Source organism: Manis pentadactyla, chromosome 4 (assembly GCF_030020395.1).
Source record: "Manis pentadactyla isolate mManPen7 chromosome 4, mManPen7.hap1, whole genome shotgun sequence".
NCBI classification, from domain to species: domain Eukaryota; kingdom Metazoa; phylum Chordata; class Mammalia; order Pholidota; family Manidae; genus Manis; species Manis pentadactyla.
This window is the reverse complement of record NC_080022.1, coordinates 184014125-184026358: the sequence shown is the minus strand read 5'-3', so window position 1 is coordinate 184026358 and position 12234 is coordinate 184014125. Positions and strand designations below refer to the sequence as shown.

At 52.6% G+C, this 12234-nt stretch overlaps 1 protein-coding gene across 4 annotated transcripts in view; it reads right to left on the bottom strand.

Annotated features, from left to right (window-relative positions):
- TMEM104 (transmembrane protein 104) overlaps positions 1-12234 on the bottom strand; it is a 51654-nt gene that overhangs the window by 35254 nt on the left and 4166 nt on the right. For 2 of the 4 annotated variants that reach the window (XM_036900085.2, XM_036900086.2), the window contains exons 3-8: positions 9655-9776; positions 7619-7700; positions 7067-7163; positions 6333-6413; positions 2998-3097; positions 2308-2416 (exon numbers count right to left, since the gene is read on the bottom strand). In XM_036900085.2, coding sequence (XP_036755980.1) covers positions 2308-2416; positions 2998-3097; positions 6333-6413; positions 7067-7163; positions 7619-7700; positions 9655-9776 — 591 coding nt within the window. Of the gene's footprint in view, positions 1-2307; positions 2417-2997; positions 3098-6332; positions 6414-7066; positions 7164-7618; positions 7717-9654; positions 9777-12234 lie in introns of those variants that run through there. The other 2 variants (XM_036900087.2, XM_036900088.2) reach the window with 2 other exon arrangements.

The following is a 12234-nucleotide window of genomic DNA, read 5'->3' as shown; positions in this document are numbered from 1 at the left end:
ACCGCCAGTGCAAAGAGGTGCTAGAAGGAATGGACAATCTTCTGGACATGAGTGACTGGGGGACAGGGGACAGGATGGGCCCCCTCTCTCATGATTGGAAGAGGCCACCGGATGGGATGAACACATTAGGATCAGCCCTGCAGGTCAGCGTGGCCGAGGAAGACACTGTCATCACCTGCAACAGAGGGCTTGGGACCAAGGAAAGACACCACATCTGCGTCAACCCTTTCCTCCAGTCACTTTGTCCCCTTCCAGCTCACTGAGGGGAGGCCTGCAGACGAAATGGATGGCTCCTAGTACATAGGGTCAGGAGGTGCTGTTCCACAGAAGCCATAGACCCTGGGAGTCACGTGCAAAGTCATAAAGCACTTCTGAAACAATGTGAAGGTCCATCTGCCTTGAATTTCTCCAAACCAGGCGGAAGAGTACATCTGAACCAAAACCTTCCAAACAAACGGGAGCCCCCGTCAGTGACTGGGGTGTGTGTGTGCTGGGTGTGTGTGTGTGTGCTGGGGGTGTGGGGTGTGGAAGGCTGTCTGCAACCCAGAGACAGTGGGCATTCTTGCTGTTCACTCTTCCCTTCCCATTTCCACAGCTTTGGCAAGCCTGGTGGCAATTAGCTTTGTGAGTTATAAGTATAATATCTGGGAGATGAAGGCAGTAATTAATGCCTGGCTGCTCTCTTGGAGGGTTCCTTCTGTTTGGTCAGAGAGTTATTGAGATTCAGAGATGGAGGTTTCTGTCATGTGAAAGGTTGATAGGAATAAGTGAAGGAACAATTTAATAAGGCAATAATAATGTCTCTAAATAATTCACCAGGCAAATGGCAGCGGCTGACAGTCCCAGTTCTCTGTCTCTGCTTTGCCAGGGGGCAGGGGAATGTGCCAGGCAGATTCTGTGTGGACACCAGCAGCCTCCCCAGGAAAAGGCTACCCGAGGGGCTCTGCTGCTGTTCCTCTGCCCTGTTCTGTGTGGAGCCTCTGGGACCCTTTCCTTCACCTCCTCCATCTGCCCGTTAGAGATCCAGGTGGGTCCTTACGCTTACTAATACCTCTGCTAACTTTAGCAGTCTTGTTCTTTCAAATGCTAAGAGGTCAGCAGGCCTCAGCTGGCTGTGAGCACCTAGGCCCTCCCAGCTGCCCTACTAAGTTACTCTGCCCACCCCAAGCTGGGGAAGAGGGGAAGGGTGCCAAGCAACCAACTGGCTACTGATTTCCCGCCCGAGCTGTGGTGGGGGATCTGAGATACAATTCTAGTAAGACAAATTCCTAACCTTAGGTGAATATGCCAGAAGGAACAGACTACGAATGCTCCAGAAAAGCAGAGGAAAGCAAATCTCTCCCATGGCCTGGGCCACAGGTCTTCTTTGGTCTGTTGGGTGCGACTGGGAAGGTAAAACAGTCACTCAGTGGTCCGTGGGGTTAACAAACTCAGCTCTAAATAGCGCGGCTGGCAGGGCCTGCAGAAACCTCTGCCAGGATAGGGATAATTAAGTCAAGAGGCCAAGTCCTCTCCCACCTCCGCCTCCCCCTCCAAATCAGCTAAGTGGCCACGTGTCAAACTGTGTGTCACCCGGCACACCTAAATCTGTGTCAGGGCTGCGGAGGACTAAGAGGAAGCAAGGAATATTAATAGATGCTGCAAAAGGGAAAGGGAAACATTTCTGAGTCCTGCCTGCAAAGCAGGCAGAGATAAATAACTGCCTCTGGTTTTGAATCTTATTATCCAATACCTGTCTTCAGCCCCAACTGCCCCTGCCCCCGCCATGGCACAAAGCAACCGAGAACGAGGCTGGAGAGTCATCATCTTCCCATCTGTGGGGAGGAGGGAAAATGGGCAGAGAGCTGGGCCGATCCTTCCCTGTCTGGGGAGCCGTTTCTAGTCCCTACCTGGTGAACTGTAGGATGGCTCATTCCCACCTGAACAGCCAGGAAACCCGGCATCTACTACACGGCCAGGGGTAAGGTAAAACACGGGAGCCCCCTGAAAGTGAGCTCCGAAACTCTTAAAGAGCTGAGCGAGAGCGCCCCACAGACCCTGAGCTAAGTGTGCAAGCTGGCCCTGCAGCGGACAACGACCCTAACACCAATCCAAGCCATGTGTGACTGAAACCTGGTCACCAGGACACACTGGGGTAGGGTTTTAGTAACATTTTCTGCCCAGGCCCCAGGCCCCAGTAATTAGCCAGAGTGTAGAGATGTGTAGGCCCTGATCTGAGAAAAGGCAGTTCAAATGCTCTGGCCACACAGGCTGGCCCAGCCGACCCTGGGCTGCATGGGGCCGGGGAGCCGAGGTGAGGCCACTCACCAGGTAGATGCGGTAGGCGTCCACGCGGCGCAGGGGCCCCCAGCACTGGTCCGTGTCGTTGTACTTGGTGTTGGCCTCTACACCACAGGAGTCATTGCTGGTGGTACTGCTGATAAACAGAACAGTGGCTCAGTGTGGCCCCTGGTTGGCCGGAAGAAGGCAGAATGTAACATTGCTAATTATGGTCGCCCCTCCATATCCTCCGGGCATACATTCTGAGACTCCCAGTGGATACCTGAAATGGCAGATAGGACAGAACCCTACATACAGGACGTTTTTTCCTAAATGTGCATCCTATGATAAAGTTCCACTTACAAAATCAGGCACAGTATGAGATTAACAACAATAACCAATAACAGAATAGAATAATTATGACATACTGTAATAACAGGGATGTGAATGTGGGCTCTCGCCCTCTCTCTCAGAATATGTTACTGGGCTGTACTCACCCTTTCTGTAAGGATGTGAAATGACAAAATGCCTGTGTGATAGGTGACATGAGGGGAATGCCCACGGGGCAGGGCAGGGGACAGCAGGCTGAGGGGTGTGCAGAAAAAGGTGCCGGGCCCTACAGCCCTCAGATGCTGAGGGGTTCACTGGCAGTGGTGCTTTTACCGTGCAACACGCCCTGATGGGCCAAGGAAGCCTGCTTTGGCTACAGCAAGTGCGGGGGCTGAGGGGGACACTCACCAGGTCACCTGCATGAGGGAGAAGGGTACAGCGGCAGCATAGATGGCCAGGTCCCCGTACAGGTAAATGATGATGCAGAAATAGAACAGGTTGACGCCCACTGAGAGGAACAAAGCCACCGGTCAGGGAGCTGGAGAGAAATGTCTGCATTCTCTTCTGACAACTAAATCTACCACTGCCATAGCATTCGGTTCTCCAAGCTGTTTACTTTCTACAGAAAGAGTGAGAAAATGATCCCTGAGTCCTGTTTCTTGTCCTGGCTGGCTACACCGTGGTGGTGCAGGCAGGAGACACATCTGCTCCTGACCTTCACCTGAGGGGGGGCTTCCTGAGGCTTGGAGGGTCACAGAGGCTCTGAATCCAGACAGGTGCAGGGCAAGTGTGAGGCAGGGACTGGCTGGGGAGGAGCCAGAGGCGCCTGCATGCTCAGGACAGGCCATGGGAGGAAAAAGGAGAGACGCCCGCATCAGGGCCCTGAACCCCAGTGAGCCCCTTTGCAACCAAATGCGGGGCTCCCAGACGGGTGCTACAGAGGAATCGGAAAGCAAAGAGGAGAGAAATGGCCCATCTTCTGAAGCTGAAACCAAAAGGGTAAAAAAGCCCTTGACTTGCAAAGACCAAGAGCCTCACTCTGAATCTGTTTGCCAAGCACTGGGTGACCACGGGTGCTGGCAACAGAGGGAGCGGCAGGAGGGGCTTCAGGCGGGCTCGTGGTCCGTCTTATGAGAAATGTGTGCAAGGGTGGATGTTGGCTTTGGAAGGTGCACGATGTGGACGCTCCTCTGCAGAGGCGATCCTTGGTCCCCTCTCCCTCCAGGAGGGCCTGCACTGGGAGAAGGGACTGCAGGCTCTAACCTGACCCCACTGGCCCCCCTTCCTGACCCTGGCAGGTCCTTGACCACCTCCACCCCTGTGCAGTGAGAATTCTGCCCATGCTGAATTCTGTATGTGATCCCAGCTATAAAGGCCAGGTATGAGAGCTCAGAGCAAAGCATCTGGGGCCTACAAACTCAGGGTCACGCCCCAGACAACCAGTCTGAAACTCCTACTCACACTGGCTGCTCGATTTTGATGTCACTGGTCTCAAGCTGCTGGCCTAACAAGAGAATGAAAAATGAAGTGACAGTTCCCTTCTAATCCTGGTGCCTCAGAAGAGCCTCCACGGCCCCCAAGGGAAACATCGGGACATGTTCCTCCTGGGCTATTTGAGGTCGGCTCTCCTCCTAGGAGTCTGGGGGGAAGAGGCTAGGAAAATACGGTTTTAGAAAAGAACCCTGGAGGGCCTCAGATGGTGTTGATGTCCAGGCTCAGTGGTCCCTGGGGTCTGGCTGCCAGTCCCACCCCAGGCTCCAAGTACAGCCTGTGGCCCAGCTTATTTTTCTGCTCTGACACCAGTGCTCTGCACGGAGGCACCGTCCCCTCCCCACTCCCATCCTGTGCCCCACCTGCCCACGGACTCCAGGGTCAGCTGTTTATAAACTGTCATTGGCACATTCTGATCAATAAATTTCATTACTAGACACAAAATGAGAGAATCAATTAACCTCCTGGGAAGAGAGCAATGACTAGGCCTGGCATTTCTAACAACAAGAAATGGGTCTGGACCCCGAGGGAGCTTTCTGTGGAGGGTGGCAGCCCTTCAGGATGAGCACGACAATCTGTGACTTAGGAATAGAGCAGAGCAGTGGTGTCCAACTGGGGGTGACTTTGCCTGGCACCACCTCCCTGGGGACACCTGACAATGTCTGAGGACATTTTTTGGTTGTCATAACTGGGAGGGGCTGCTGGGGGCAAGAGGGCCAAGGCCAGGGATGCTGCTCAACATACTCCAGGGCACAGGACGGCCCCCGGCAAAGAATTCTCTGGTCCAGGCTCAGTAATGTTGGGCTTGGGAACCCCTGGAGCAGACGGGGAGAAGACCTCCCCCAAATGGGGGGCTGCTCTCGTAAGGAGGGGCTCATTCTCTACTAGATCTGGGTAAACCAGGAGTTTGGTCCATAGCCAGGGATGGAAAGGAGACAAAATAAACCCATGGATTCCTAGAATTCTTAAAGAAATCAGGGTACATTACAAACCATGGAAATTGAAAGGTTTAAAAGGTGTATGCCCTCCGTCCAACATGCATTTTATTTCAGAAGCTTGCATATGGAAGGAGACTTGCATGCAGCTGTCGGGAGGGAATGTTTATGCTCTCTTATCTCAGTCTAATGAGACAGGGAGAGATAGAAATGGAACAGAGGAAAAGCCCACAAGGGGGCTGGACACAATCTGGTTTTCATGAATTCTGGACACCTTCAGTGGGGCTTGTAGGGAGGGACGGGACCAGACCCTGGGGCAGCCTTTGGCTGATACCAGATCTTCTGGACTGGATGGTCCAATCACTCCACAATGATAAACTGAATGTTTAATGTCCTAGAAAGCAGTCCAGGAGACTCATTTCTACCCTCCTGCCCCCCAGTTCCAGGTTAGTGCACACACACCCACAGCACTGGAAAGAACCTGTGGAGATGCCCCCTGCCAGCAGCTGGCGTGGCGAAGGGGCAGAAAATCTTCAGGATCACTGTAAAGGCAAGGACCTACTGCAATGTGCTTGACTCCTTATGAAGGGGAAGTGGACGGGTTTGGGATTAAAAAATGAAACTCTTACATAGCTCATCTTCTCAAAGAACAAGATTTGCCATGAGGTATAGGACGCTGTGGCTGAATACCCAACAGCCCAGCACCTGAGCTGGGCTGGTCTTCCAGGTGGTAGCCAATCCCATTAAGGAGCAGGTCGTCCGACCTTCAGCGTCCCAGACAGCAAGACTGTGTGTGGACTCCTGGCACCCTCTGCTGGCCGTGGAAGAAATACACACACACACAGACACACACAGACACACACAGACACACACACACACACTCTCTCTCTCCCCCCCCCCCACTTGCACGCACACACACACTCACACACTCTCTCTCTCTCTCCCCCTTGCACATGCACAGTGAGACCTATCACTGCCCCTGAGGTGGAAGGACAGTCAGAAGCAAGGGCCTCCAGGGGCTTCCTTCCTTGGAACCCGCTCAGGATTCCTGGCCCCACCTGCAGCGGGGGTGAAGCAGCCCTTCTTTATTCCCAGTGCTAATAAGCAGGGAGGAATCCAGGACAACTCGAAGCAGCTCAGGCCTCTCCACAAGGTGGCTTCTCCAACACCCTGGGGGCAGGCCGACAATCTGCTCCTTGGCACCCCCCATCCCAGCCCTAGTCATCGAGGTGGGACCCCATTCCAAGTGCCCAGGTCTGTTGAGAGGTACCAGCTCTCCTTGCACCCTTGTCCTGTCTGGAAAAGAGGAACTCGTACCTTTACTGAAGAACATGGAGGCCATCTGTCCCATTTCCACGCGGTCTGTGATTTCAAAAAGGTTCGGAGATCCACGTCTCTCTGTGGAGCCGAAGGGACAAGGATGAGGAAGGGGTTCTTTCACTCAGAAAAGCTCCCAGAAGGGAGTGTTGTGATCACTGAATTCCTCAGCATTTCAAACCCTTGAGAAAACTTCCTGAAACATTCTATAGAGAGGGATCCCACCTGGTGGCAGAGTGAGAGGCAAAGCTGGGATGCCCAGCCCTGGCGGGGCAGACCAGTGACGGGACCTACAGGCACGCATGCACGTGCTTGTGTATATGTGTGCGTGTGTTCATGTATGAGTGCACGTGTGCACGTTTATGTGGGCACACACATGCGGGACAGGGACAGGAAGGAAGGAGAGCCCAGTCAGAGACCTGACGTTACTTGAGTTTCCAGTGCATACAGGACACTGAACCAGGCATTTAACCATGTCAGTCACAGCAGGAGAGGTGGGGCGCTGGGCCGAGGGTAACTTGCCCAAGCTGTAGACGTTAGTAAGTGCTGGGGCCGGCAGGGCTGATGCCAGGGCTCGGATGGGCTCTTGTACTCCACCAACATGCCTTTTCGGGAGCTGACCAATTGCAGACAGGAGTGCCACAGAGTTCCTGCAGAGATTCCCAGCCCCTCCAAGAGGACAGGAAACCTGTGGGTGGAGGGACGTATAGGCTGCCTGGAATCCCAAGACTTACGCACAGACAGGATGGGCCGTCTCTCTGCCCGCTCGTAGTTGTCCTGGATAAGAACATCATTGTCGGAGACGGAGGAGGAGTCATCTTCTTCCTCCTCCTGGGAGGGGTTAGGAGAGGAAAAAGAACACTGAGGAGCATATTACTACAGAAAATCCCCGGGACAATGCAGAATGCATTTCCTTTGCTATCTGTTTCTAGAAGGTGTCTGACTAGGAAGCTTCTCAGCACTTGCATACTGTCACATCCGATGGTACAGGCCACACATAGACACCTGAGGCTGCAGCACAGTCCCGGGCAGAGGTTCAGAATGCCTGAGCCAGCTCAAAGTGCAGGGTAGGAGGGACCCACAGCGTGACATTAAGAGCAGAGGCTGCATCTGTTTTGCACACTTATGTGGCTGTTAAGCTTCAGCTCTGGACTAGGGTCTTGGGGGAAGGGCTGTGGACATAAGCCCTCTGTGCTTGGGGCAGGGGGGAACTGGCCGCTGAGGGCCACCTCTTTGGTACACAACCGGACGAGGCACTGCCTGGACACAGGGCAACACACGCACACCTGGTGGTTTTCCATCCTCTTCCAGCGGAGCTGAGCGTTGGCTGCTGCCATGGCCTCCATCACAAAGGTAGTCGTCACAAAGCTGCAGGGGAGGGTCACTGTTAATTGCCAAAGGCAGGTAGGAGGTTGGAGGAGGTTAAAGAAATCTGAAGACCTGACAAGAACTACCAGCCCAGAGCCTTCTCTCTTCTGAGAGCTGTTCCCCAGGGAACTTTAAGATGGATCTGACTTGATTAAAAAGGATGCGTGTGCATATGTGAGGTCTCCAGAGCTTGTCTTGATGTCCCCTAAATACATTTAGGTTGTATTTCCCATGCATGGGAGAGAGGGGTGTAAAATAAGCTGTAAAATAAGGAAAAGAGAGTGAGCCAGGGGCAGTACTGCACCCCAAGAAGGGGTCTGTGGGGCCCAGGTTGGGGACAGACACTCTGATGCTCTCAGTTGGGAAGAGGAGTCTGGCTCACAGGGGGCCCCCCTGAAGCTTCTGGGAAGGGCAGGTGAAGCCCCTGCCTCCCCTTGCTGGGACTCGGAGAAGCAGGCAGCTCCCAGTTACACAGACTAATGGATAGAACACAGGCCTGGATAACTGAAAAGGACACTTCGCTCCAGAATCTGTTCCCCCCTTTTTTTATTGGCAGTACTTTTATTTTCCTAATAATCTGGCTAAAATTAAAATAAGCTTCCATTTTTTGGCTCACATCAAAAGGGAAACGGGGAGGTGGCACCAGATGTTGGCTGAGAAGTCAGACCTGAGTTAAAAATCATCTTTTTTCCTCTTAAAGAAGCTAGAGACACCCAGACAGTGGCTGGGATGCACGAACGCTTTTGTTAGCAGAAGGTACAGGGAAGGCCATCGTCCTGCTGAAACCACCTGGGACAGAAAGTCACCTCTCTCTTCCTTGAGGCCCGTGTGGCCCTGGGGCTGGACTCCACCCCAGCCCTTCTGGGTGCTGTCGCCTGCCACAGGCTCACTGCTTAGCCCAGCAGCCAGGTGGCAGGTGGGACAGGAGTTACGTCCATATTCACTTCCTCTTGGGGGTCTGGTGGGGCAGCTCTGAAACTCCCATTCAGCTGCACCAGCACCTCCTAGGAAGGTTTCTCATTATCTTGCCTAAGTGACCATTTAGATTTTTTCCCTTCTTTTTGGAAGTGAAACTAAAATCAATCTTAATTAAGGCATAAAGAGGCTTCTCATGGTTGGACAAAGCCAAGTCATTGCTCACGTTCAAACATAAAGGGCTGAGCAAGGAGAAGGGCACGGCAGCCCCTGTCTGGGGGCCCTCAATCATCACTTCCTATTCAGGTGGCGGCCTTCGAAGGTCCTTTAAAGGGGACAGCAGAGTCATAGAAGGCCAAGGACTCCTAGGGCTCTTGGCTGCCAGGGCTGGAAGCATGTAATGAGCCAACATCACCCCACGGGTGGCCATAGAACCCTGCAAGGGAAATGCATGAAGAAATTGAGAAACGTGGGTGCTTTCCTACTCTGAAGCACCAGCTGGTGAAACACACCCCCCCGGCTCAAGGAGCAGGTGCCCCAAAGGCTTAGGAAGGCCCTGGCCTCCTATTTGATTCCAGGCACAAAGGAAGAGGAGATTGACACTTGATTACGGGTGTACCTGTGTGTTTATCCTAACTTTGTAAACTATCTTAGGCAAATTCTAAATTCCAGACTGACTTCCCGTATCACCTTAAATGTTTGTCAAATTCCTTTTCTGTGACTAGGCAGTCTTTTCTCAGAGAACAAAAACTGATGGGGACAAAAATACAACAGGGGAAGTCAGCCAGCCAGGGCAACACTTGAGCCCCATGTGAAACATTCCAAAGCCTGGCTGGGTGTCTTCGTTTCGAACGGATCAGGATCTACAGCTGCTCCATTAGCACAAGCCTCTGGAGACCTTTGCATCTCCTCCCCTCTCTCTGGGCACCTAGTTTGGACTCATTACCATGGCATCTTTGCCTGGCCTCCCCCACCCTGCCCGCATGCTTCCTTATGTTCATGGAGAGAGGTCAGGCCAGACCCCAGTGCCAACTCTTACCTCATGAAGCCCAGGAACACCAGCAGGACCAGGCTGACAAGCCACCCAGCGGTGGCAAAGGCCTTAGGCATGGTGAGGGCGCCAGTGCCCACGATGAGGTTAAACATGTACACCAATCCGACCTGGAGCCAGGAGAAATGACGTTCAAGCCTGGAAATTAATTAGCCTCTCCCTCCAGTGGCTCCCAAGGATGACCCTGGGCCACAGCCAAACCGTGGGGGCCAGACTTTAGACAGGGAGGTGAGAAGGAAGGGAGAATCCTGCCCAGGTTTGCAGGAGGCCTGCTCGGCAAGCGGAGGCTGGGGAAGCAAACATCAACACTGGGAAGGCTGAAGGTCCACGTCCTGTCAGTCTTTTCAAAATATCCCTGATTATCAGGTTTATTCCTGTTTTTGCTGTTATCATCCCCATCACCTCATCATTCCATACTGTTCAAAGCTGCTTAGATGTTAGTGCTCTGCTGAACCAGACTGAAGGCTTCCTGAGGACGCCCCATCAAATCTGGGGTACCAGGCACAAGAGGAACCCAGTGCTGACCTCAAAAAATTGCCTACTTTTCCAGGATCCCCGAGCCTGCAGCCCAGTCCTTTCCACCCACACTTCCAGTGTCCTTTGGGATGTCGGCATTCACACAGCTTCCCTTTCCTGACCCTCCTCCCCATACTAGCTTCAGGGATTTTTAAAAACTGGGATATAAACCACATGCCATTTTAAAGTACACAGTCGTTTTTAGTATGGTCACAGGTTGTGCAACCAGCGCCACCATCGGATTCCGTTTCATTCCCCCCAAAGAAACCCTGTCCCCACCGGCAGCCAGCCCCACCCCCCTCCCTGAGTGGAACTGCTGGGTTGTGGACTTAAGTTTTAAACTCATTCTCATTCACAGCAACTTGACTGTAGCTCAGTTAATTATAATCATTCCTTTTTCAGCATCTTGACCATGAAATTCCTTCCTCTGACCTGAAGCCCCTGACTCGATGAACCTGAGCATTCCCATCAAGCCTGCTTTGTCCTCATGATGACTTCTGCCCCGCACGCCTGCCCCGCACAGACCACTACCTCCGCTGGGCTTCACCTACATGCTTCAGCATCACTTACACTCCCACAAGCCACACTGTCCCCGAGCCTCCCATACTCTTCCCTGTTCTGACCGACCTTTCTGACCCCCAGCCTCGGTTACCACCCAGCACCGGCTTCCCTGAATCCCTAATGTGAAGCTGCTAAAGGCTCCTGAAAAAATTTTTTTTTCTAATTATAATGACTGATCCCAAACAACCGAGTGGTTCCTTCACGCGTGCTCAGGCAGCATCAGACTTTCTTTCTTCCTCACCAAGACTTCCTAGCATTTCCTGCAGGAACTCCACCAAACCTCGTGGGAGCTCCCAGATGAAGGCCGCATCTCCTGTTTGGTGGAGGTGACCCAGGCATCCTACGTCTGCCCACCAAGCCTCACTCCTTCCTGGATCAAAAATCACAAGCATCTGCATCCTCCCCACTCCTCCCTGCCACTGGGGAGCCTGAGGCTTCCTTCTTGCTGGGGCTGAGCCCTGCACCCAGACTTCTGGGCTCAGTCCTTTCTGGAATCTTCCCTACCAGCAATTCCTCTCTGCCTACAAATGTCCTTGACACCTTTGAAACATCACCCTCACTTTCCCTTCACCACTCATTGAAGAAGCAGCTGGAACCCCCGGCTTTCATTTCCAGGGCCCTGCACTTTGTGATTTCCATCCGCAGAACTCTTTTGAGACTACATTCTTAAATATCACCAAAGGCTTCCTATTCACCAAGTCCAATGGCTTTCCTAGTCTTCATTCTTTCTTATACTCTTCACATTAGCTGCCTCTTTTTCTATGTGTCTTTTCCTGAGCAACTTCACTCAATCTGATGGCCTCAACTCTCATGGCAGACAAAAGGTAACGGTCCCTCTCTTCCCATCAGCCCTTCTGCAGACCTCCAGCCCCCTTGCTGGCTGGTCACCTCCACTAGGACATCCCATCGGTGGCCTCAGCCATATCCCAGGGCTAGTAATTTTATTTCTGAAGAGCCTTTTGTGGCCACCTCTGGCTCCTATTCTCATTTACAATTCAAATTCGTCACTTTGGGCCTGGACTATGACAGCCAATCCCTAAACCTTCCTGTACTCTGCTGACCCCGCCGACTCAATTTGTTTTACTGCTCCTTTCTGGTCATTTAAAAAAAAAACACTCTGTCTTAGGGTACACCTACCCATCTCTCATTTTCCTTCCCCATTCTTAGAAAGAGGCACTTTTCTGTATTTTGAAGATTTTAAAAGATAACCATTTTTTTTTTTTTCACCAGAACCCAACTCACCAATTGGGACCATACTCTTAGCCTCAGTCAGAACTTTTTTTTTTTTTTTTATAGAGACAGGACACATCAACTACCGTTTTGGGGCCCTTGACAGGGAGCAGGGACTGAGCAGTGGTTAAGGAAGGACAGGCTCCCAAGCAGGAGTTAGTGAACCCCTAAGAGATGGAGAGATGAGAGGGCACCCTGCAGAGGGGAAGGAACACCCCCACCAGTGCACTTACACCTGGCACAGGGCATCCTCCCAACCCC